At 56.1% G+C, this 26,461-nt stretch overlaps 1 protein-coding gene across 1 annotated transcript; it reads left to right on the forward strand.

Moving 5' to 3' along the window:
* Positions 1-940: 940 nt before the first annotated feature.
* Positions 941-17,350, forward strand: LOC119877005 (basic proline-rich protein-like). The gene is made up of 4 exons (XM_038557636.1): positions 941-1,325; positions 15,533-15,801; positions 16,189-16,339; positions 16,458-17,350. Exons 1-4 carry the CDS (start codon positions 941-943, stop codon positions 17,348-17,350), a joined length of 1,698 nt encoding a protein of 565 aa, XP_038413564.1.
* Positions 17,351-26,461: the final 9,111 nt, after the last annotated feature.

Genomic DNA, 26,461 nt, shown 5'->3' on the forward strand with positions numbered 1-26,461 from the left:
GGGCAAGAATGATCATTGCCACATTTATAGGACACAGAGCAGAGGATCTAAGGGGTCAAGGATTTGTCTCAGCTTCTTCTGTGGCGAGGCCAGGACTCAGTTGCAGAACCTTCCAGAGCGTGCTGGTCCATAAGCAGAAACAGGCTGGGGGGGAGGGCTGCGGGGGAAGCAGACACCTCACCACCCGGGCCGGCCCAGCCACCGGGCAACCGCCCCTGCCAGTCGCTGTGTGCTGGGCCCTGCCTCACACCGTCTCTACTGCCACCCTTTCAACAGCCCTTTGGGGAGGCGTTTAAGGGTGCCAACTCGGGCAGCCAGGGTGGCCCAGAGGCTTAGCGCCGCCAGCAGCCCAGGGCCTGGTCCTGGAGACCCTGGATCGAGTCCCGCGTCGGGCTCCCTGCATGGAGCCTGCTTCTCCCTCGGCCTGGGTCTCTGCCTCTGTGCGTGCGCGTGTGTCATGAATAAATAAATAAAACCTTTAAAATAAAATAAAGGTGCCAACTCCGGGGGCTCAGAAAGGTGAAGGGATGCGCGCGCAGGTACAGAGACGGAGCCAGGCGTCACCCCGGGGATCCCAGGCCAGAGCCCCTGCTCCTCCGCGACCCTGGGCGCCCTTGGGCGAGGCCGGCGCGGGCCGGGGCAGCTGGGACCGCAAGGACGAGGCCGTGGCAGCCCGTTCGCGCCCCGGGCTCGGGGAGGCCAGGGGTCCCCCGCGCCCCGGCCGGGCGCCGCGGCCAATATTGACTTTGGTAAACACCATTTTGCAGGGAGCGCGGGCCGGGGCGGGGGCGGCCTGACCCGCGGGGCGGAGGCAGCGGCTCCGCATTTAGACGAGGCCATTAGCCGCGATCGATGGCTGCGCGCGCTCCGGCCGCCGCCGCTCCCAAATGAAGGTTAAGTTTGCTCTGCGCCCCGGCGCGGCCGGCCATGCGCCCGCATAATGCGCGTCCCCGCCCGCCCCGCGCGCCCGGGCTCAGGGAGGCCGAGGCCGCTGCGGCCCGAGGGGGCGGGGGCGGGGTGCTGGGGCCCCCTGCGCGGCCCCGGGACGCAGGGCCACGGCGCCAGGCCTCTGCGCCCCAGGGCCCCCCCCCCTGAATGCGAGGTCTGCCTGCGGGGTGCCCGGGGTGCCCCCTCGCCCCCGGGCCGCGGGAGCTCCCTGCAGCTCCGGTTGTGTCCCTGCCCTGTGCCGGCCGAGCCTCAGCCTCATCTCGGGAGCAGTGGCCCCGGGGAGCCGGTTCGGGCCCGCGGGGCTGCGTTCTCACTGCTCAGGGCTGCGCGCCTGGACCCAGTGCCCCAGGCGTGCCTGCCACACGTGCCCAGCGCAGGTCCGAGTAAATCGGGGCAGTTCCCGGCTGGGAATCCCCGGGGCGGGGGCTCTGCAGCTCGTCCTGCCGCCCGCCTGGCTCCTCGGCCTATTCCCACCTGTCCACTCCACCTGCACCATGAGGACACTTGCCAGAGAGCACATTTAATGACTGCCTGGAAGTGTCCAGTGCTGCAGAGATCACATTCATCCCCACATCTATCCTTTTCTCCGCTTTTTACAAATGAGGAAACTGAGGCACAGAGAGGGGAAGCAAGTCCCTTGACCAGAATCTCAAAGTCAGGAAGTGGAGGACTGGGGTTCAAACCATGCTCCCCCCACCACGCCCTGCGGCTGCTGCCGGCCCTCTGGAAACAGGTAGCCTAAAATGCCACATCCACAGCAGGTAGGGGGTGATGGGAATGCTGTGTCAACCCCCCTCCGGTAAAGTAGGCTGACCCCTTTTGAGCTCCTGTTTATCTCCCACCTGGCAGCGGAGCACAGAGGCTCCGAGAGGGAAAGGCCTGGGCTCCTTCAGCAAATTAGCATCAGAGCAGGAATTAAACACTTGAGCAAAAAAAATAAGAATAAAAATAAATTAAATAAATAAATAAACACGTGAGCGGCTGGGCCCCAGCGGTGTGCTTCTTGCCCACTGCCTGGCTGCCTATGGCCTGTGTCCTACGGGACACCATTAGAGTGGGTGTGACAGGGGAGGGGACTGGAGGGGAAAGAGACCAGTCTCCCCACTGGGAAATGTGTGCCTTGCTCTCCCTTGCACAAGACCCTGGCTCCTTTGTGGCCCAATCCCTAAGCAGTACACCAAGCACACGGACTCCTGGGTGCTGAGCAGAAGAGGTGATGGGGTGGGCCAGAAGTGTTTGCATTCCACCCTCGGGGGCATTAGGGGAATGTATGGGGACATTTTGCCACATGTGGATGACCCTGGGATGCTAATGTCCTGCATGAGAGACCTGCCTACACCAAATGCCAGCCTTGTCCAGAAGGAGTTGACCAGAGGTTCTGAGGAGTCAGGGAAGTGGGTGGCCTTCAAAGAAGGGGGTGGCCTCCTTCCTTCCACTCCTCCCTCTACCCCTAGCCTCTGCTATCTTGATTAGATAAGATCTAAGAGGCCCAGGCCTGTTCCCATGATACCTCCGCCCTGGTAAATGAGTGACAAATGTCTGAGCATGCAGGAAAGGGGCTTGGCCATGAGCCCCATCGGTCACCATGGCAAGGCCGTGCCACGCAGAAGGCCCACCACACCCAGAGTCAGAACTCTGGGAGCTGAGAGTTCACCACCAACACTCTCACCTGCTCTGCCATCTGGTCCTGACCCTTTGCTTTCTTCCCATCAGGGCCCAGAGAAGCAGGTTGACTTGCCAAGTCACAAACCTGAGTCCATGGATCTAGAACCAGGGATCCTGACTCTCTGCCCGGGGCCTCTGTCCAGAGTACCTGCCCCCAGGCACCAACGGGCCTGACTTACCAACCAGCAGCTTCCTGAACATTGCCATCAGATGGCCAGTCCCAGCTCTCTCATCTTCGCCTGGCTGTGTGACCCTAGAGTAACAATTACCCTCTCTAGGCCTCAGTTTACCCAACTGTAAAACAAAGACGATAAACCAGCTACCTGAGATAAAAATACAGGCACGTTAGTAGCAGTGCTCACCTCTCTGGGGGACCAAGGTCCCCATCTGTCACCACTGTGAACCTTTTAACACAAGATGTAACATCCTCTGTCCTAACGTGACCTTGGAGGTGTGTGGGTGAGTGCTAGCAGTCGTGGAGAAGAGGGTGGAAGGGAAGGTCGACTGCTGGCTGCCTTCCCATGTGCAGTGGGAGCAGGAGCAGGAGCCCCTTGGGCCCTGAGCGCCCACGTCTCCCACAACCTCAAAATCATTCTAGCCTCTCCAGAGGCTTCTAACCCAACCCCTTTGCCACCAGCACCATGCAGCTTTTCAGTTTGGAGTCATAGGCTGAAGAACACGGTCATGAGTCCAATCCCCTGAGTGATTTAAGGCACAGAGAGCTCTTGACACAGGAAAGCCAGTGGGGAGGCCTGAGTGTGTCTACTCTGAGATATAAGGGTCAGTGACAGATGCAGGGCTGTTCTCAGGTGGGTTTAGCACCTCCCGCTAATCTCAGCCTCAGCCTGCACCCACAGTCACACCTCCAAACCATACCAGATCCCGGGGGTCTGCCCTGGCTGCTGCTGGCCCCCGGCCTGGGCTGGGCTGGACACTGCGAGCAGGACAGAGACGAACCCCACATGGCCCTGCCCGAGGAGCCAGCAGTCTAACAGGGGAGAGAACATGACCAGAAAGAAGACGGACTCGACTGAAAAAAGAGTTACTGTGCAGGCACTGGGGACAGGCCGGTGGCCAGCAACAGGCAAGGGTCTGTCTCCTGGAGAAACAATGTCATTTTGAATTGAATATGTAATCACAAACGGATAAGTGCTACCAAGGGAAGTCCAGGGGACAATGAGCGCATCTAACAGGCCACGGCGATGGACTCTGAGGGTTGGGGACGCTTCCTGAGGTGGTACCGTCTGGGATGGAACCTGGCGAAACCAGGCACTCCCTCCACGGGGACCAGCTGTGACTCGGAGTGGCCTTCCCAACAGAAGAATCTGTGCACTCGGAGGCTCTTGGGTGGGAGGCAGGCGGGCCATTCACAGAACTAGAAAGCACCCCATCCATCTGATGGTCCGTGTGGTGGTCCCAGGGGTCCCAGGGTGAAAGGTAAACCTGGAGAAGTCAGCAGATCCTGAGAGCCACGAGAAAGAACTGGAATCTTATCCTGAAAGCAATAGCAAGCCACGGATTAAGCAACAGCATGGCCTGTGGTTTTAAAGAAGCCCGTTGGTGACTGTGCTGGGAGGGGGTGTACCGTGAGCAGGAGCGGAGAGGGCACCCAGCGAGGCGGCTGGTGTTCCAATGGGATACCACGATGGTACACAAGGTGGAGGGCTGCAGACGGCAACGCGGGTGCAGAGAGGATACACAGGCTTTGGTGACAGCGAGGCTGGGAGGTGACGGGGAACGTGTCAGGCTGACCGTCCTGGGGATGGGCCGCTGGCTGGCTGCTGGGGCTGGGCACTGAGATGGAGCCGTGGAACGGGCCTTGTGTTTGGGGCCCATTTGCATTTCAAGTCCCTTCATGACCCTTAAATGAAGAGGTCAAGTGGGCAGTAAGGTGCATGGCTCTTGGCTGAGTGGAGAGACATGTCTTTGTCAGAGAAATGGCAGCTGAAGCTGGGGGCATGGTGAGGCCTTGTAGGGAAAGGGGGTTGAGTGGAATAAGAAGCAGGATAGGGGTAAAGGCCTGGAAGGGATGCCTGGGTGGCTCAGCGGTGGAGCGCCTGCCTCCGGCCCAGGGTGTGATCCTGGGGTCCCGGGATCAAGTCCCACATCAGGCTGTATGCATGGAGCCTGCTTCTCTCTCTGCCTGTGTCTCTGCCTCTCTGTGTCTCTCATGAACAAATAAATAAAATCTAAAAAAGAAAAAAAAGAAAACCCGTGGCTTGAGGCCCCTGAGTGGCTCAGTGGTTGAGCATCTCTCTGCCTTTGGCTCAGGGCATGATCCCAGGGTTCTGGGATCAAGTCTCCCATCGGGCTCCCCGCAGGGAGCCTGCTTCTCCCTCTGCATATGTCTCTCCCTCTCTCTGTCTCTCTCATGAATAGATAAATAAAATCTCTTAAAAAGAATAAAAATAAATAAAAATAAAACCTGTGGCTTGTAATAAGGACTCATGAAATAGAAGTTGCCATCTTAGCTTGGGCCGTGTTGTCCTGACTTTATCTGACTTTGTCTGTTGCTCCTGCCCAGCCCATGAGTGATCTTACCCGACAGAGTATGACCCTGGACCCAGCATCAGCGGTGCCCGGCCCAGGGCCCCGCATACAGTAAGTGCTCACTGAAGTCAGTGAAGGGGCAGGAGGGGCTTGGTGGGGGCAGGAGAGTGCCAGGTGGACTTCCTGCAGGAGGAGGGCCTGGAGGCAGGTTCAGGGGGTCCCCAGGGTCCCCTCCCGCAGCACTGCAGGCGAGCCACAAGAGGAGGGGAGCAGGATACCCGGAGCGGGGAGCAGCCTGCACACGTTTTCCCAGCTAAGGGCACAGGGAACCACATCTTAGGCGAGCCACGACCTCCAGCCATATAACCTTTTGGACCTTTGGAGGCCCCCAGCCCTGTCACTCTCCATCTGAGCCCGGCACAAAGTGAAACTCAAGCGCTGCCCTAGAGCCATCCCCACGAGCCCCAGGCCGGCCCCACACCAGGGTTTATTTGTGTGGGGTCAGCTGAATCTCACAGCTGAGGCTTCCCTGCCTGGGGCCTGCCTGGGCCAAGCAGACAGGTGGCCTCCTCCAACCAGAGGTCCCCTGTGGCCCCTCCTCCATCCTGGGTGGTTGGGGGTGGGGGTGCCGCTCCCCGGGGCAGAGCCTGGACTCCAGAGCCGGGCTGGAATCCTGCTCCCCACGACTCACAGTAGGTCAACCTGAGAACCTGGGGTGTTTCCTCCCCTCTCTGGGCCTCAGTTTATCTGCAAAATGGGGGACCGACCAAGTAGATCGTGGAGGGATTAAATCCTTACCTCACTCAAGTGCACAGTTCACAGGAGGCCCAGAGGATGGACACAGAGACTCGCACGGCAGGTGGTTTGCTCCTTCTGACCAACGAAGGAACCGTGGCTTAGAACGTGGTCCAGGAGCACAAGCACCTCTGGCAGCAGAGCCAAGGTTCAAACCAAGGGCCACCTGACTCTCGGGCCCACGGCGGCAGGTGGCAGCAGGAACACAGCGGTTCCCGGAGGTGGGCATCCCACCCTCTCAACTTGCTGCCACCCCGTTCCCAGGAAGTGCCAAGCTCGTGCCCTCTGGCAGGTCTGGGGGCTCACTGCACCCCCACTGGAAGTCTGGAGGCCTCCCCGACTCATGGGTGAAACCCGGAGCTCATTCCTGAGCATCAAACCAGGGCCTGGCACCGGAAGGTTCAATGAGTGACTCAATGAATGAATTTCGAACTCTTTCTAGAGTCCGTATGAGAGCTAGAGACTGAGATAAGTAAGTAAAAATAAACAGAAGATGGAGGGAAGTACAGGTAAAGGATTCCTCTCTGTCATCTGCTATCTTTTCCTATTCCCACACCGATGGGCCACCTGCCATGGCCCGGGCCTGTGTGGGCCCTACAGGTACAAGGATGGTGATATTTAACACTAATTTAGTGCTACCATGTGACTAGCACCGGCCCGAGCATTTTACATAGATTTTCTCACCATAACAATCCTAAGAAGTAGAAACTGTTATTATTATTCCCATTTTACAAATCAGGAAACAGAGAAATTAAGTGCCTTAGTCAAAGTCACTTAGGAAGAGGTAGAGACCAGATTTATATCTGGATACTCAAATTTCAGAGCCAAGGGGGAAAAATGTTCTCTGCCCCAAGTAGCTTCCTGGCTAATTGAATAAGATACGTGTGTGGCTGAAATGAGACAGAGGACTGAGATAAAGTATGGAGCATGGAGTCTCGCACAGACAAAGTGCTTCCTGGATGTGATTACTATGAGCATGAATTTTGTTGTTGAAGCGTTAACCACAAAAACAGTAATTTTGTTATCGGCACTTCCTCTCTTTCCCTTGGTGTCTAATGAAAAAGAAAAAGAGAGAGAGGGAGAGAGAGAGAGAGAGAGAGAGAGAGAGAGAGAGAGAGAGAGAGAAGAGAAATGAAAGAAGAAAGAAGAAAGAAAGACAGAAAGACAAGAAAGAAAGAAAGAAAGAGAGGGAGACAAACGAGCCAGGAGAGGAAGGCTAGACTACTGACATCAGGCTCTGCGAGACAGTTTGCTTACTTCATTAGCTCGGCAGTCTCGCGATCATGAATGTATGGTTCGTCATTTCTGTCTTGGGATGGATGAAGGAAGGAAGGAGTCCGTTGTATCGACGGTTAGCTAAGGCAGCCCAAACTTGACTAAGGAGGGAAGTAAGGGCAAGAAAGGGGTGGGCACCCCAAGCCCCCAGGCCACCAAAGCTAGAAGCGTCAGTGTTGGTGAATGTTTTACACCAGCTCCAGGCAGGATAAAGCCCCAGGTGCAGCCTCTGCCCATTCCTGTGGAGTAGAGACCGGCCGTGGCCGACTTCCAGCTCCCAAAGTGAGGCCACCGAATAGTGGGGCTGGACTGCGAGTCCTCTGGGCACAGGGGCGCGGGCGCCAAGCAGCTCTGCACTCGGTGGTGGTGGGGTGGACCGTGGGGTGGACCGTGGGGTGGACCGTGGGGTGGGCAGGGGTCCCACGAAGGGTGGGGCCCAAAGGCGGAACCCCCGGCGATGTCCCCTGGAGACTCTGCAGGATTCTTCTCATGCTCCTTTTGAAGCACAGATGGCCTTTGGCCTTAGCCTACCCATCCTTCTCCAGAGCAAGGGTTGCTCGGTGTGCAGTCTGCGTACTAGCGATGACTCCGAGAGCTCAGACGTGGTGGGGCGGGGAGGGAAATGGTCCCTAGTAACCTCCCTGATTATTACAAGACTCTGCTGTGAGCTCGATTCTGCTTGCTTCGCAGTCCCTGAGGGAAGAGAACCAGGGCTAGGCTCAGCTGCGCCCCCGACCAGACAGGGGGACCAGGTGGGGACTTGGTGAGTACTGCACGGATTTATTTCTGTTTCACGCTGGTCCTTTTCTCTGCATTTCCTTCCTCCTGTGGCCTGGTCTTCCAGTGCTTTCCAGGCAACTACTCCGAGGCCCAGATTCAAACACAGGCAGAGCTGGTGATCTTTGCGGAGTACCCTCCCCATCAGAGTGCCCTAAACTCCACCATTGGCTCTTCCACTGTGTTAAGCAGATGGTCTTGTAGTAAAATTGTCCTACTCTTAGTGATGGTGGGGGAAAAACAAAACAAAACAAACCAAAACAAAAAAACCAGCTTCATACACACACACTAAATAAATAAATAAATAATAAATAACTTCACTTATTCTAAAACCTATGAACCAATTCTTCATATTAGCTTATTGCTATCCCAAACCAAAAGTTAAACCCTACTATGTGCTATGCATGTAATGTGTATTATACTTAGCGTTCCAAGCAAACTGACCGGGAAAGTCATCATCTTTACGTTTTGCTGATAAGTCAAGTTCTCCTGAGAAGAGTTTCATCACTTAGCTGAAGTCATGTGGCTTGCAGGGGCCTGAGCCAGAACTGGAACGCAGGCGTATTTGTGTCCAATATTCTATTCTCCAAATCTACAGGAATTTATTCTTCAGCTTGACTAGGAAAAAAGTCATGAAAATTCTGAGAGCTTGGAAGTAAGATCAGCACACTTGTTTTCTGTTGCTATGTAACACATTACCACACACCTAGCAACTTAAAGCAACAAGCTTTCATTACCTCGCACTCTGTAGACCAGAAATCCTAATGGGCTCATCTGGGTCCTCTGGGCAGGACCTCACAAGGCCAAAACCAAGGTGTCAGCTGGCTGGGGTCTTACAGGGAGGCTCTGGAAAAAATGTACCTCCAGATTGTGGGCAAAATCCAGGTTCTTGAAAGTATGACCTGTCTCCTTGCTGACTTCATCTCCCTAAAGGTCAAATGCATCATTTTCACATGGCCTCCCCCATTTGTGAGGCCAGCAGCTGCAAGGCAATTCTCATGCTCCCATCACCTCTAACTTCCACTCTTCTACTCTCTGGTGGAAAAAAAATCACTGCTTTTAAGGGTTCGTGTGATTTCAGTGGGGCCACCCAGCTAATCCAGGATAACTTCCCCAATCCAAGGCTGACTGACCTATACGACATAGTACGATCACAGGAGTCACATCTCATCATATTCCCAAGTTCTAGGATTAGGACAGGACATCTCTGGAAAGCCATTGTAGAAATCCTGCCTACTCCAGAGCGTAGGCTTTGTAGAAGTAGAGGTCCTAAGGGCCCTCTCCAGGAGGGTGAGACTGGGATGGAGAGGCTTCCCTGGGAGGCCTAGAACACCCAGAAAGTACTGTGGGACCACTGGGTGGCCAAAGTGGATGGACAGACAAGGAGGCAGGGTCTGTGGTGGGGAGTGTGAATGGGGGAGAAATAGGGAAGAGGGAGACAGAACAGAAATGCTAGAGAATGCAGCCTTATATCTGTAGGGAAGTTCAGGTTCACTCTGTTCCCTTGTGGTGGCTCCCAGAGGAGACTCAGTAAACATGTGTGAAGGTAAAGGGCTGTGCTGCCCAATTCACATGGAATGGGTTGAGAGTCACTGGATAGGTTGGATTAGGACTCAGAAGGACTCAGTTGGGATGAATTTGGGACCATACTGACCGAGTTGGAAATAAATGACTGAAGGGAGTTAGCATAGACTGACCGGGACAGGTTGCATGGTATCTAGATGGGCCGAGGTGGAAGGAAGTGAGGGGGGTGCACATGGGTAAAGGCTGAGTTCAGCTGGGCCACACAGATCAGGGTCAGGCGGATTGAAGAGTCTTGGGTGGGTTGGAATGGTTTGGGGATGGACTAGGTTAGGGTAGGGTAGGGTAGGGTAGGGTAGGGTAGGTCGGGGATTGCTTGGTGATTAGTTGCAGAGACAGACTCCGCTCTGCATAGTTTCAGCAGAAATAAATGTATGAATGGGTTTTTAATGGCTTACAGAACTGCTTGAAGAGCTGGAGAAACAGATTCTAGGCTGCATCTTCAGGACCAACTCCCAAAGCAATGCTGCAGAACCGGACCACCAAGGCAGCCGCTCCTTTTACAACCATCAGGAAGCCATCTGCCAAGCCAGGAAGCCGCCCGTTGAGCTTCTGGCTCCAGAAACACGCTCCTCTGTATGTCCAGACCAGCTAAATGCACACCTCAGTATGAAAGCATAGACAGGTTCTGTCTTCAGAAAAAAAAAAAAAAATGTGATTGGGAAAATTCTTCAGGAAGATAACAACGAAAGTGAGAAAACGTTCACAATTGTTGAAGCCGGGTGACAGGGACGTAGGGTTCACCACGCTGTCCTCTCTGGTTTTGCATATGCTGTTTTGGCAAATACCGTTTTGAGTGGATATCTCATTTCCTGACTTTCTGTCCATTTGCTTCATTCCTGAGTGCGTGGCATTTGGTGAAACCTGCTTCACGTCCAGTCCTCTAGCCGCAGGGAAGTCTGGGAAATGTAGATTTTAGCTCCTCAGCTGCTGTGGGACAAGAAGGCACACTGGACGGAGAGGGGACCCCAGGCTGAAGGAGCCAGTCTGCAGTATCTGCCACCACTGGGCTAGGCCGGGAGGGGCTGGAATGAGTGGGATGGGCGAGGTTGGCCGGCATTGGGGAGAGGGGTTGGACTGGGTTGAGTTGGAAGGTTTGGAATGTGTGGTGGAGCCACACTGAGCTGGGCTGGGCGGTGTGGGCAGGGGTTGGACGGAGCTGGGTGATTTGCACTGGGAGCCACTATGACGCCGATGCTCAGATGCCAGTGCCAAGCCCTTTGTGTCCAGTGGAGTGCGAGGTTTTTCAAAGCCAGTGATAGGGAAGGAACGCTTGGAGGAGGTCAGTTTGCTCTTTCCATGCCCCTCGCTGGGCTCTCTCTCCACCGCCTGGGACCGGCCTCGCATCCCCTCTCCCCAGGCACAGGGCACTCCCAGAGTTCAGCTCCCCGTACTCTGCCCTCCTTAAAATGAGACCTGTTAGCACAAGGGGCTTGAGAAACACACTCTCAGCAGAGAAACTTGCAGGGTGTGTTGTCTCTAGGCAAAACCAAACCCAAAGTCAGTGTGTCAGAGCCATGTGGTTTCCTCCCTTCGTTTCTGGTGGGAGGAGTTGTGGGTTTTATGGAATTCGGGACCAGTTCCAGAGTCCCACAGGTGCTATATTCACCGAGCCAAGGAAAACAGGTGCTGGCAAGCACAAATGTTTACACACACCCAGAGTAATGCACATGAGCACTGGGCTTTCGAGTTTGCTACACATTTTCAGTCTATATATATTCTCTCAGAAATGTACTGTGAGGCAGGAGTCCTTATGTAATATCCCAAATGGAGATGCTCATGCTCAGAGAGGCCAAGTAGCTTGCTCAGAGACCCACAGCAGAGCTAGGATTCATGATTTTTTTGTTCACGTGAACGTTGTCTGTCTCCCTAACTAGAATCCAGCCTCCATGAGGTTTGCTATTTTGCCCATCTTGTTCATGGTTTCAACCCCAGCATCTAGAACAACCCTAGCACGTAGTAGGTGCTCAATATACGTGTACTAAATAAATGAGGAGAGAAACCCAAGCCTCAGAAACCACGTTCTTTCCACAATGATACACATACCCACACACTGGTGCATGTGCACGCACGCATGGCTCCTGTGCCATAGGCCACTTGTTTTTTGAAGTCTTATCCCATCTCTGCTCCCTGGGGTTGCCTGGATGAGGTCATGGATTCATGCACCTTCTGACCCACAGATTCAGTGTCAGGAGAAGAAAGGCCTCTGGACTCAGACTTCCAAGCACACCTGGCCTCGTACTGGCATGAGAGGCACACCGCAGACGTCAACCACGTCATCACTGGCCTTCACTTAGACCCTCTTTTGGAGTACAGAGCAGAGGAGACACCAGGCAATCCCATTGGGAAATGGGGCTTGTCCTTCCAAGAGAGGACAGGACGGAGTCTGAGACTGTGTCTCTGCTCAGGTCCACCAGCCTACATCTTCCCACTCCCTCAGTGCTCAAACTGCACCCCCTTCAGTTTGCACAGGTAGCTCTGTGATGGCAGTGTCATTGTCCCCATTTTGCACTCAAGGAAACTGAGGCTCATAAAAAAGAAGTAATTAAATTTCGCCAGTCACGTGGCTAGAGAGCACAAAGCCTGGATCAGAATCTAAGTCTGTGCGACTCTAAGGTCCACGGGTATTAGTAACAGTAACCCCCAGGCCATCCCCGAGGGGGGTACATCTCTCCTTTATCCCTGGGTTCTGAGAAGGGCAGGGGCCATGTCCCCTCTTCCCCGCATCCTGCCTTTGCTCTCAGCCTGGGTCGGCAGAGGGTTGGGGGTGGGGGAGACGTTTCTTACCACCTCCAACCAGTATTGACGGACGGAGTGACTATTGTAAATGCTACGGTGTTGTGTAATCAGTAGGAAAATGTGACTCGGTCCCAAGAGATGCCAATGGCATTTTGGAGAAAATCCTATCCTTGATTTTCTGGGCCTGTTCAGCTGAAATGTCTGGGTGACAGGGACAGGCTGGGGGCTCTGATATGTGGGGCCTGGGTAGGTCGCTCACTGCTTGGGCCCCTGCCGAGGAGAGTAGGGGCTGGAGGAGTGCACGCCCGCAGCACACAGAGGTGTGTGTGAATCCGGGCGTGCGCGCACCGGAGCAGGATAGCATGGGGCTGGAGCTCTCGAGTCATACTGTGGACTCAGATCTCAACTCTGTCACTTGGTCTGTCCTCATCTCCTCTACTGTAAAATGGGGATGGGAAAAGTGCCCAGCTCATCAGTCTGTCAGGAGAGTGAGGCAGGAAGGTGCAGTCAGCAGGTAGCACCTAGCACAGGTCTGGCCTGTGACTGATGCCCAATAGATATCTGTGGAGTGAATACATGAATGAATGAATGAGGGCAGCCCAGGTGGCTCAGCGGTTTAGCGCCTCCTTCAGCCAAGGGTGTGATCCTGGAGACTAGGGATCAAGTCCCACATCAGGCTCCCTGCGTGGAGCCTGCTTCTCCCTCTGCCTGTGTCTCTGCCTCTCTCTCTCTGTCTCTCATGAATAAATAAATAAAATCTTTTAAAAAAACGAATGAATGAATGAGTGAACAAAGGAATGCACGTAACTGCATGGAGGAAGGAGCATGGGGCGGCAGAGGGAGGACAGCATTTAGAGTCAGGAGACCCAAACTGGAGCATGCCTCACTTACTAGCTGAGTGACCTTGGGCAAGTCACTTAACCCCTCCGAGCCTCTCTTAATAATAGCAATCATCTCTGCCTCTCGGGATGTCGTGAGGACTCAGCGTCAGGGCATGGTGGAACTGCTCTGTCAGTGGCAAGGCACTGCGCAAATGTTAGTTCTAATTATTCCCCACAATTATGACTGCTCTGTGGGAGGCGTGTGTGTGCGCCAGAGGAGAGAAGGGCTGTGCGTGAGGGTGGGCCTGTGACCAGGCTGTGTGTGCATGTGTATTGTGTGTGGATGTGTTTGGAGAACTGGGGCCATTAGAAAAACCATCATCCCTCTAAGTTGTTCTTTCTTTTGCTAAATTCAACCTGCCAGGCTGACATCGGAAGCAGGAATTAGTGGGAAGTCTGGAGGGACGGGATTAGTGGCTGAACTTTCTATTCCTGGAGACCCTCTTTTCTCAGGAGGTCAAAGCAATTTCCATATATTATCCTGCCGGCAGCTTGGGAAGGTCAGGGAACCGGCAAACACGTGACGCGTTCCTCAGATGGAGAAACCAAGGCAGGCAGGGCAGCCGCTGAGCGCATTGCGGCCCGCCCCTGGTGGCACCACCATCCGAAGGACTCTGCGGCCACCCGGGCTGCCACGGCCAGACCACCTGGCGACGGGACATTGGTTTTCGTTCATCTGAGTGCTTCCTGCGGCCCCCCTCTCTGTCGTGGGGCGGGGTGGGGTGGGGGGAGCGGGTACTCAGAGGAGGCCCCCGAGTCCCTCCCATGTCACACACAGCCATTGAAGGGTCGTACTCTATCTCCATCCCCACCCTTTAGCCTCTGGCCAGCTGTTGCCCTAACTCCCCTCCAGCAGTCCTTCAAGTTCAGTCTGCCTCTTCCAGGGAGCCTGCCTGACTGCCCCAACCGGCAGACAGAGAACTTACTCTTCTTTGAGCCATTGGAGTGAAGGGACCCAGAGAAGGGCTTGGAGGGCCCATCACGTTGCACCTCTGCTGTTGAGGGCAAGGCCAGGACGTGCTCCCTGAACTTGACCAGAGTAAGAGTGACCCGGACAGCTGTGCTATTAAGATGTGGAGCTGGTGAGAACTTCCAGGGAGTTCTCTGAAGCATTAGAGCAGTGATTCTCAAAGTTTGGTCCTCAGACCTGCAACGTCAGCACCACCTGGGAACTTGTTAGAAATGCTACTTCTAACCCCAAACAGGCCTCAGAAACCCCGGGGGGAGGGGAGGCACCAACCCGCGCTTCAGCAAGCCCTCCAGGTGACTCTGATGCTCCAGAACCACTGGGCTCAAACTGCACTATCTCCTTGCACTTGCACCCAGGGCCCTGTCTCCCCAGCCAGGTCTCAGGAAGCCCTACCTGCACCAAACAGGTTTTGGTTCACCCTGAGTAGGGCTCCTGCCCCTGATCGCAGTCGTGCAGAGGCGGAGGGGTTACAGCTTTCTTTCCTGTTCTCATCACTCTGCCGCAGATAGGCCTCCTGTCCTTGGCCCTTCCACAGGGTCCCCTCTAAGTGCCCTTGGGACCCTGCCTCCCTGCAAGGTTCTCGAGTCTTATCTCTTTAAAGCAAGGATCCTACCTGGTACCTCCTCCTTTCACCCCCAAGACCTAGCCCCTCATAGCCTCAGCCCTCCCTGCACCCCAGGTCTCTAGAGCAAGGCCCAAATCTTTCCTGTGGCCCTGGGGAAGTGGCTGCTGTCTCAGGGCTGTATGTCCCCCCCCCATAAGGAGGAGGAGGCCTCCCTGGGGTCCTGGACACTGTCACTGGATTTCAGGGCTGTGGGCATAGGCAACAAGCTGCTGCTCAAGTGCCAGCAGCTGCCAGCCCCCTGAGATGCTAGGCTTATGGTGGCCCCAGGAAAGGTACAATCCTCCAAGCCCTGACCCTCCCAGTCGCAGCAATTGCCACCCCCCTGATGAAGGCACCAACCGCGCCAGCACGGGTCACCGTCCTCCATTCTCTGTACATACACCCCCTGAGCCCCATTAACCCACCCCTCCCCCAACAATCTTGAAGGGTGCCATCAGTCCGGTTTTCCAGATTCACAACTGAGGCCCAGAGAGGTTCTGTGGTTTGCTTGAGGTCCCACAGCCAGCACGAGACGGAGTATCTGAGTACATGCGTGACTCCAAAGCTCTATCCCTTGGCCTCGGAGAGGGTCCCCGCGGGGACGGAGGGCAGGTCGTGTCCGGGTGCGGACTCCCGTTCTGGCCAGTGAGTGGCCCCGGGTGTGGCTCGGCTGCCCCATCTGTGTGCGGGGAATAAGGATTCCCGCCTGCCAGGCTCCCGGGACTCCTAGAAAGGACGGGAAGTGCAGGGGAACCGTGGAGTCCCGCCCCTGGGGCCTGGCGCGCACCGTGCTTCACGGCTCCGCAGCGCATCCCTCCCGCCCTCCCGTCACCCTCTCCCGCGAGGCAACCGAAGCAGAGGAATCCGACGCCTCAGCAGCGGTCGCGCAGGACGGCGGGGCCCGGCCAGGCCCCGGCAGGTGCGCCTCCGGCCTCGAGCGCAAGGAGGCGCCAGGGGCCCACGCGAGCCGGGCCGCGCCACCGCAGCCGGCGACAGCTGTCGGCGATCTGCACGCGGCTCCGCGGCCGGCTCCGCGCAGCGCCGGAGGTGCCCGGGCCCCAGGGGCGCCGGGCGCGGTGCCGCGGGCGCGCAGAGGCTGAACCCGCGAGCCCACGTCCGGAAAACCGGCTGCGTCGCCCCGCTGCGTGACCGCTCATGAAACATTCGGCCTCTCTGAGCTTCACCTATGAATCTAGAAATAAAATTCCCTCCCCTTCGCCACTCCACCCCAGTCGGCCACCCAACCCAAAGCTACAACGGGAGCCCGCGGGGAGTGGCCCGGTCACCCAGGAGGGACCCCTTCTCCGTCCCCCCGGCCTGCGCATCCATCCGAGGCCCCTCCCGGCTGCGGGCGCGCACAGGAGGGCTCAGGGAGGCCGCTCTTGCCGGGCCGGTGGCTCCTCCGGGGAGGGCCGGCGGGTCCCCGAGGCCAGCACCGGCCCCACGGCTTTCCCGCCCCGCAGGCACCGGGGGCTCCGAGCCCGGGGACGGAGTGCCGAGAGCCGCCCCGAATCTGCCACGGAGACAGGGACGCCACGGAGGCGCCGCCACCAGAGAAGCCCAAGGGCCCAGATGCTCGGACCCATCCCCCGGGCCCCCCAGCCGAGGTCACGGGTGCTCGGACCCAGTTCTGGGCCCGGCTTCTGAGCCGGCGGCGCCCCCACAGCCCCGGGCCCCCGGGACCAACCGCGCCGGAGGCCGAGGCCCCTCCGTGCGCCCCTGTGCGCCCCAGGCCGCGCCGCGCGGCGAAGCCCCTCCCCTGGGGCGGGTGGCGGGCTCAGGCCGCGAGGTGCCCCCCCCCCGCACCCGCACCCGCACCCGCGCCCCCGGCGGCCGGCGGTGCGCACCCCGTCACCAGCGGCACCCAGGTCGCGGGAGAGCCGCCGGGACCTCGGCCGTGTGGCCACTGCCCCTCCGCGCCAGCGCCGCGCCCGCCCGCGCCCCCAGCACCTCGCATCGTGGGTCGGTGTGCGCCCCCCATCCCCGCTCACCGCCACCACGTGCGGGCACATGGGCGGCTCTGCTTCCGCGGGGCGCGTCGGGGGGCCAGGGGAGGGAGCGCAGGACCCGGCGCGGAGGGGGCGGGGTGGGGCGGCGGTGGCTGCGGGGAAGCTGCGGGGAGGGGTTGCGGGGCGGAGGGGGGCTGCGAGGGAGGGGCGGTGGAGGGACTTTGGGGGGCTGCGGGGGAGGGGCTGCGGGGGTGCTCATGGCGGTGCTCAGGAGCCGGAGCGCTCCTCCGCTCGCCTGGGCGCCGTGTTCCGCGTGGACAGGAGCCCCCCGGGGAGCGGCGCGGCCGAAAAACCCCCGGGACTCGCGGCGACCGCGGGCCGAGGCGTCACGGAGCTCGGTTCCCCGCCGCCAGGTCCCCCCCCCCCCCCGCCGCCCCCCGCGCCCCTCCCACAGGTGGCTACGGGGCCCAGAGAGGTTAACGCCGGCTGCAGGCGGCGGCAGGCCCCCACTCGCTGCGCTGGGAACCCCGAGGCCTGCGGGGACGGGGAGGGGGGCGCCCCTGCCCCCGGGCCCCCTCTCTGGGATCTCGCACCCCTAGCCCTCGGCCTCCCCGCTCCTGCGCACCGGCCGCCGCCGCCGCCGCGTCCCTCCGTCCCGCTCCCTGTGGCCAGTTGAGCCTTGTCCGCGCCGATGCGACTCAGCGCGCACCCCAGGGGCCTTAGTTGGAGTGGGGTGTCCTCCGGGGCCCCCCAGCACCCACGCCCTGCCTCTAGGGCCTGTGTCGCTCCCCTCCCCCTCCAGAGTTCTGGGTGTCTCTCAGTCCCCGCCTTTGGGGCATCCCTCACTCGCTCTCTGACTCAGTTTACTCAGTCCCCGGGTCTGGCTGAGCCTTTGCCCCTGTCTCTGCCTCTCCTCGGATATCGGCCTGCGAAGCACACAACCCACCCCCCCTCCGCCGCCCCCGCAAAGGAACACACACCAGCAGAATCCGCCTTTTCAATAAAAAACGACAACTGGGAAACAGAGTGAATTAAAAAGCATTAACTTAAAAACAATCCATGTGTCTGCAAATGCGTTCCAAATGGCAGTCCTTCGGCGGGGGTGGAAGGGGGTGGGGGGCGTGCGGCCACATGTTCTGGGTCCCCAGACACAAAGTGTAGGGGGCTCAGGGCCCGCGGTGGACCCCTCCCACTAGCCACCTGGGGCGCAGGGTCTGGGGAAGGGGTTTTGTCGATGCCCTCACTCTCAAGGACCCTCCCAGTGGTTCTGGCATCTGCTGGTCCCTCCTATTCCTTCAGTGCCCCTAAACCTCCCTATGCTGACCCCAACTCTCCCTCTGCACCAGCCCACCCCAACCCTAGGGCAGATTCTGCCCTCTTCACCCCCCCCACACACACACCCCCAGCCTTCGACCCCATACTCCTGGCCTTGCCCTGCCCCACCCCCACTCTGCCCTCCTGCCCGAGACCACCCAGCAACCCTGGCTCAGTAGAAGTGGTTAAAACAAAGCTTCCCTTGGCCTGCAGAGACTCTCCTGGGAGCTGCCGCAGAAAGGGCGCTCCCAGTCCCAGTACCTGCAACTGCTCTATCCTGCCAGATGCTAATCAAAGTTGTGCCTTTGAAGGCCCCCACCCCCCAGAGGTAGAAGGAGGATGCTGTCCTCTGAAGCGCCTCATAAGAGGGGGCACTCCCCTCCCCCTCCAAGTCCATCCTACCACCACCCTGTCCACTCTCAGAAATCTCCCTTTGCTCCCTTCCCTGGAAAGTGGAAGAATTGGAATCAGGACATAATTAGAGAAGATGGGACTGGGCGGGGTGCCCAGATTTCTACTGCCTCAGTGTCTTCTCAACTGGGAAGGCAACCCTGACCAGAAACCAGATGGGAGGAAGACCTGGATTCTTAGCCTTGCTCGGCTAATGAGAATGACTAATGATAGAACAATAATCATAATAATATGGCAGAGAGCACTTATGGAGCTCTTGCTGTGTGCCCAAAGAAATCACTAACAGCTATATGACTTTCAGCAATAGGATGCCCTCCCTGGGCCTCAGTTTCCCTCTCCATGGCAAGAAGGGGTGGGACCTTCCAGTTTAGATAGTCTGAAACATCTGTGATTGAATGAAAATCTGGACATGGTGTGTGTGTTGTCATTGTTCCTATCTGTTTAATGAAGATACAAGAAAGCCAACCGGGAAAAAGCTGGCTCCCAGTTATTCTGTGTTCTTGAAACAACAAAACAAAAAAAAGCCATTTTAAAAAGTCCTAAGAGTTCTCACCCAATCAAATTATTCTTCCTCCTAATAATCAGCCATAAGCCATTTATTTTTACTTTTATTTTTGTTCATGAAATGGTCCTGTGTTCATTATACAAGGGAGGCTTTCCCAACTCTCCCAGCAGCCACTCTACTACAGGCCTTACCGATGGCTTATCAGATTCTGGGGGAACCCAGTATGAGGGTTTACACTGATGATTCTAACCCGAGAATTCTGATTTGCATATGATTTCTGAATCTGATAGCAGATATCTGATATATCATTCTCACATCCGATTCTGATGGGAGACTGTGACTGGGAATCACCGAGGCTGGGTTCTGAGAATTTTTGTTTCTCTAGATTCGTTTGAGAGTTTCTCTGGCTCCATCTTGCCAGATGCCTTCACTCGCCATGTGTGCTCTTACACGCCCGTTCCAGGGAGGCTGTGGAGGCTGTGTGGGCTACTGTAGGCATGTACGATCTCTACGTGTCTCTGGGGGTCTCAGGGTATTTGTGTGAGTGGTTGTGCTGGGTGAGGACCTGCAACTCTGTTCACATGTGTGGGTCTCCGAGGGTGGGTGCCTGTACCACTGGGCGAATTTGTGTGCCTGTGACCTTGGTCATGTTTATGTAAGAGGGGAGATATTCATGTCCGTTTGCAGACATGTCCTGGGTGCCTGCACTGATGAGCCTGCTATTTTCTGAGGCCTGCAACAGGGCAGAAGTTTCTATGGAGAAGGCCTTCCATCCAGGCCCCCGAAATGCCAGTTGAGCAGTCTCCAGGCTCCAGAGCTAACAGCCAGAGCTCCTCTCCTGGTTGGAGAAGAGGAACAACAGATTTTGAGCATCAACACACATCTCTGTGCTGAGCATTTTAATTCAGTAAGTCAAGTAGAAAGCCTGGGCAGCCACCTGCTAATTAGCCACCCTGGGGAAAAAATTGCCTGTGTTGGAGTGGATAATGTGTTTGCCTGTTTCCGTGGGATCCTTGACCACCTGAATGCCCCCCACCTCCCTCCTACCCTCTCCCCTGGGGCTGTGTCCCTGCACTCCCAGCTCAGAAAGATGGTGCAGTGTTTTGCTCTAATACATCGGCTTTTTCAAACAGGCCAATTGCTAAGCAAATGTCATTTGGGCTGAAGCTCGGAAGGCTATAAATGAGATAAATGATCCATTTGAATAGATGAAGATGGGTCCCAGGCTGGATGAAGATGAGCTAATAAAGTTCCCCACAACATCAAGGACAGGTTCCATATCCCCTCGCCAGGAAAACTGCTCTCAGAAGCTGGGGCTCCTCTGCAACATAGAACACAACCTCCAGTACATGCAGCTGAGGATCCAGGCTCACCAGATCCCCCATCCCAGAGAGCCTCAGAGCCCCTCTCCCCAGGTCCCTCCAGCAGCTGCTGTGGGCTGGTGGGAACAGGAGCCCCGCCAGGCTGGGCCGAGGGACAGCTGCCTACTGTGGTTGGAGTCATGCCCTGCCCACACTTGTACACACATATGTATGCACATGCTACACATGGATACACTCACGCTTGCAGCCTAAGCCCATGACTTTAACCCGTGCTAGGCTCTCTTGTACACGTCAGGTCTGACGTGCATCTCAAAAGATTTGTATACACCAAATTGACAGCCAGCCTTTAGTTAGATCTTGTGGAACCACCTGTGCATCAGGAAGGCCAAAGCAAGTCTCCCCAATCCTGGCCTTGATGGGCACATCTAAGGCATGTATGTTAATCTCTTAGGGGGGCTGGAACACATAGCTGCAAGAGAGGCTATTGAGCAAATATGAACAAGATGGAGAGCCAAAGATGGAGTCAGTATTGTCAGTACTCCTACATATACGTTGAAGCCCTAACCTCCCACGTGTTGGTATTAGGAGGTGGGACCTTTGGGAAATAATTAGGTTTAGGTCCTCTGAATGGAATTAGTGTCCTTATAAGAAAAGGAAGAGAGAACAGAGCTCCTCCCCTTTCTCTGCCACATGAGGACATGGTGGGAAGGTGGTCACACGCAAACTAGGAAAAGGGCCCTCACCAGGAACCAAATCTGCCAGCACTTTGATCTTGGATTGCTCAGCCTCCAGAACTATGAGAAAATAAAGTCTGTTGTTTAAGCCATCCAGTCTGTGGTATTTTGTTACGGTGGCCAAGCAGGCTAATACAGGAGTTATACTTGCACACATTTGCAAATATTGACTCACATGTGAATACAAATTATTGACATACTCCTAGAGAGAGAGTAAAGTCATGTGTGCCATTCCCACCATTCCCACCATTCCTGCTGCTTATCGCTGTGCTGAGTGTTTTTACAGACCTTACCTTACCTTATTGTCAAGATGGTCCCGAGAGGGACACATGCATTGGCTCCATTTTCTCTAAAAGATTACATCTCGAATAACATGCTCAGGGTTGCACAACTGCAACTTGGGTCAGGATTTGAACCCAGGTCTCCCGGCTGCACTGTGCAGGCTCTGTAGGGATAATAGAGACCCAGACCCAAAGCTGGGGAAGGGAAGTCTCTCCAAGGTCCTGGGAGAACAGTCCTGTGGTGCCCATGAGACCAAAGCTTCCATTCCCCGGGGCCACCTGACTTGTTCAGCCTTGCACCTTGTAACCCAATTACCATAATTGGGTACAGCTGGCTCCCGGAGCGGAGGGACAGGCGTCCCTGAAGCCAGTGAAGAACTGGCTTGTGACTTTTGTTCAAAATAATGACCATCCTGGGATGCCTGGGTGGCTCAGCGGTTTGGCGCCGCCTTCAGCCCAGGACGTGATCCTGGAGACCTGGGATCAAGTCCCACGTCAGGTTCCCTGCATGGGGCCTGCTTCTCCCTCTGCCTGTGTCTCTGTATCTCTCATTAATAAATAAATAAAATCTTTAAAAAAAATGACCATCGTACAGTAATAACATTAACTGACTTCAATATATGCCCCGCTAAAGGACAAGGCTTAGTTTCAGTGTTGGCATTTTTTGAAATACAAGATTATTTTATGCTCAGTACAAAGTCACTTTTCATATTGATACAGCTACGTGTTTTGAATTAATAATGAGATCATTTAAGGGTGCGTGGGGACGTGATCACTAACGGCAGCCCCCCCCTACTGTCACCCAGGTTCCCATATGCCCAGGTCGGTGGGGCCCCTCCTCTGCTGGGCTCCCCGTCCCTCTCTCCTCAAGCCCCTCGGGCCTGTCCGGAGCTGTCCTGAGGGTGTCCTGGAACCTTCCCCGAGCCTGTGTGGCAGAAGGGCCCACAGACATGTCACATTCTTTCAGCTCTGGACCAGCACCCTGGCTGGCTCCCTCGGAAGAAAAATGAAGGTCTTCCTGACAGGCAAGCATAAATATTTTCTTTCCCAGCCTGGTTCAGATGGGGATATTTGCTGTTAATAAAGTGGCAGCTGGCTATCGGGGGGCGTCTGAACGTGGCCTCCCCTGGCAGGAGTGCGACATCCATCTCTGTCGGCACCCCGTCAGAAGACAAGACGTCGCTGGCCTGCTTCCTTCGGAATGTGCCTCCGATGGCAGAAAGCGGGCAGGGAGCGACATGTCACGCCGGCCTCGGCTTCTCTCTATCTCTCGAAGGGCTGGGAGCTGCAGGCCGAGTTTGCTGCTCTTGGCAAGCGTGCCTATCAGGAGTGTGGCCATCGGGTACCTGGCAAGGCTATTTATTTCAGCCCCACATCAAGTGGTGAGACTTTATTTATGGGGACAGGAGGGGCTGTGCTGGAGCAGACTGGGTCTTCCCACTTTGAAAGGTGCTCAAACCAGAAAGGGCAACACGACGTAATGGGAAATCGTGCTTTTCTTTGCAGCATGTGGCCTGGAAATGGAGCTGCAAGGCCCGGAAAGGTTTTGAAATAACATTTCGGGCTGGAGCCCTCCCTGCCCCCACCTGGAAATAGGTGTTAGGATGGAAAACAGGGCACCTCTCCTCACCACTCATCACCAGCCAGGGCTGTTTGAAATGAAAACAAAAAATTCTTCTTTAAAAGAAACTGTGTTTTCCAAAGTACTGTGAATTCTCTTCTTGACTTCCAAGTCCACAAAAGGCTGTGTGAAGGCCCGGTTCGCAGCGTGTGGAGCTATGGAGAGTGTTCTGGGAACGAGGAAGGCTGGTGGGTTTAAGTATCATCAGCCCCCAGGTTATTGGGGTCTCTCTGTGGCAAGGCTTGCACTCAACCAACAAACAATAGGCCTCTGGGTGATAAACAGATACTAAGATTTCAGATCAGGACACCAGGGTGGCTCAGCAGTTGAGCGTCTGCCTTTGGCTCAGGGCGTGATCCCAGGATCCGGGATCGAGTCCCACATTGGGCTCCCTGCATGGACCCTGCTTTTCCCTCTGCCTATGTCTCTGCCTCTCTGTGTGTGTCTCATAAATAAATAAATAAATCTTAAAAAAAAAAAAAAAAAAGGATTTCGAGGATTTCGGGTCACCTAGGCCTGGGTTCAAATCTCTGCCGCAGGTTACCTTGGGAAAGTTATTCAACCTTTCCATGTTTTGGTTTTCCCATATGTACAATGGGGACAATGATACAGATTTCACAGTATAGTTAAAAGGAATCCACTGAAGCCTGCATGTGAAAGTGCCCACTGTAGCACTTGACCCCTACTCAGTGCTGGACTACAAGTTGAATTTTGCTGAAGGAGGTCACAGAGGCTTCCTACAGCCTGCAGGATAAAGCAGAGCTCCTGAGTTTTTCAGTCAATACCTTCTGGGATCTGACCCAACCAATTCTCCCACTGAAATCAGTGTGCCCACAACCCTAGCCTACCCCCCGTTTCCTGCAACACGCTGCTGCCATTCCCATGAGCTGGTCCATGCTGTTCGACACACCGCTACACCTTGCAACAGCCCACTCCCACCTCATCGCACCTTCCACCTGGATGCCCCTGTCTTCGGAGGTAACGGTAACCACCACTTACTATGCGCTCTGTGTCAGATGCTCCTCCTGTATTATGTTAGATCTTTAGTTTATAAGGTCAGGAAAGACAGAGTCAAGAGAAAGACAAGAGGGGAACAGTAAAGAATTTCCAGAAGGGGATTCATATGTTCATGTTTATCACAGAGGAAAGATCACTCTGGGCCAAAGAGGGAGCTAAGGGTCAGGGAGGAGGCCGCTGCAGTGTCCAGGCAAGAAAAGACAGTGCCTACGGCCTTTGGAAGGAGAGGCGAGGCTGGATGCGAGCCTCTGCTTGGTTTACCCACTAAATAGTGGCAGCCCTACTCCTGCCGCTGGGATCCAGGGGTGAGCAAAGCAATGAAAATCTTTGCCCTCCTGGTGGAGAAATGGATACTAAACAAAATAAATAAGAAAACCATACAGTGTGTTAGATGAGGATGAGTGTGTAAAGAAAAACCCCAGCAAGGGAAGGAAACAGCCAGGGATAGAATTACAGGTTTCGAGGCCTGAGGAAGTGCGAGTCCAGCCTACAGGTGTGTGGCCACGCACCCCCTGCAGAGAGACGCACCCCCTGCAGAGAGACGCGAGCCCAAAAGCTCAGAGCTGAGGCTTCCCACAGGCACCAGGAGCAGGGAGGGGGGCTGGAGGGGGCCCTGGAGAGGGGGTGAGGCAAGGTCAGAGGTGTGCCTGGAGTGGGCACCCGGAGGGTGTGCCTAGGGCAGCCCCGCCTGGTCTGAGCCTTGTTCCTGGGGCTCAGCCAGGGTCAGGCCCTGAAGGCGCTGAGATTGTCCGAGGCAGAGTCTGCAGCCCTTTCCCAGGCGGACTTTCCATTCCGGAGGTGCGCTGAGCTCCGCACGGAGGGCCTGGCTCCCTCCCTCACCGCCTGCTGCCCTGCCCCAGGGAGGCTGCACCCGCTGACAGCGGCTGACGAGGCCCACCCTGGCCTCCTGGCCTCCAGGCCTCGGCCCTGGGACTAAGCTGCCTCCATCATTCCTCCGCTCCCTCATCCATGCGCCTCCGCATTCATTTGCACGTTCATTCCCTCTTATTCTATTTGCTTACCCCTGTCTTCACTCACTCCTCACACACTCACTTACTTATTAATTTCCCTCTCTCGTGGCATTTTATCACCAGAGTAACGAAGTAAGTACTGGGGGTGCCACTGTCTGTTAGGCTGGCTTCTCAGCCACAAGGACAGGGCAGGGGGCAGAAAGCGCATCGCGGGCAGGGCTGACATCGGCGCCTGGCCCACGGCACGCGCCCCGTGCCCGCATGCCCGTACCCCCTCCTTCGCCGCACACCCCTTCATGCCTTGGTGTGCGGTCGAACCTCTGCGTGGGCCACAACCTCAGCCTGGCACATGTGAGGAGACAGAGAAGATAAAGGAACATAGAGAGCCAAGAGTGGGCCTGAGCCCGGCCCGCATCCCTTCTTCTGTTCATCCTTCAGGAAACACGTACTGATCGCGCTCAGGACCAAATCCGTGGCTAGAAATGCCTTCGTTGGCGATGATCAAGGGCAGGCTGAGGTTGGGCTGGAGCTGAATCTCGAAGAACGGGTAAGACTCCAGGACTGGCGGGGAGGAAATGTAGTCCGGGAGAGGAGGGAACGGCGTCAACAGAAGCTGCGAGAAACTTCGCAGCCCGGTGGGTCCTGACTGCAAAGGGTCCTGCATGGTAGGAAGCCAGGGGCTCTTGCTGTCCAGTCCGCTTAGGGCAAATCACGGAGGCTTTGACCGCCAGGCCTAAGGGCTTGCTGGGCTCCAGGGGAGACTGACTTGGGCCTTTTCCAGGGCAGAGGATGGGCAAGGAAGCACCGGAGGTTTCAAGTTGGTTGCTCCTCGTGCAATAGGTTCCCTGTCCCCCACCACCACCCCCGAAGAGGAGACAAAAGCCTTCAAAAGATGCTTATGACTCTCCAACAGGACACACCAGCATGTCCGGCTCTTACAAAGGTCTGGGATAGAAGGAGGGATAGGATAGGGTGGGGGTGAATGGGTGACAGGCACCGAGGGGGGCACTTGACTGGATGAGCACTGGGTGTTATTCTGTATGTTGGCAAATGGAACACCAATAAAAAATAAATTTATTATTAAAAAAAAAAAAAAGCTCTGGGATAGGGCCACCTGGGTGGCTCAGCGGTTGAGCGTCTGCCTTGGGCCCAGGGTGTGATCCCAGAGTCCCCGGATCAAGTCCCACATGGGGCTCCCTGCAGGGAGCCTGCCTCTCCCTCTGCCTGTGTCTCTGCCTCTGTATGTGTGTGTGTCTCTCATGAATAAATAAATACAATCTTAAAAGAAGAAAGCTCTGGGATAGCCTTAACGCAAATGAACCAAGGTGTGTGGACCACATTCCCCTCCCCCAATACAAGAGCTGGTGAAAATCGGGAGAGGGAAGGAGAGCTGGGGGTCCAGACTCACCAGAACCTCCTGGGTCCTCCCCGGAGGAGTAGGGGCTCCATGGAAGTGAGGAGGAGGCAGAGCCCAAGCCTGGGCACCCAGGGTGCTTGAGCTCCCGAGGGAGCCTGTATTAGCACTAAATGAAGGGGTGTCAACCACGTGGGGGCCACAGGACAGAGGGTGCTCAGCCTCTAACTCTGCAGCTTCTCAAGTCTTCTGGGCAC

The sequence above is a fragment of the Canis lupus genome, chromosome 15, assembly GCF_011100685.1.
Source record: "Canis lupus familiaris isolate Mischka breed German Shepherd chromosome 15, alternate assembly UU_Cfam_GSD_1.0, whole genome shotgun sequence".
Lineage (NCBI taxonomy): Eukaryota > Metazoa > Chordata > Mammalia > Carnivora > Canidae > Canis > Canis lupus.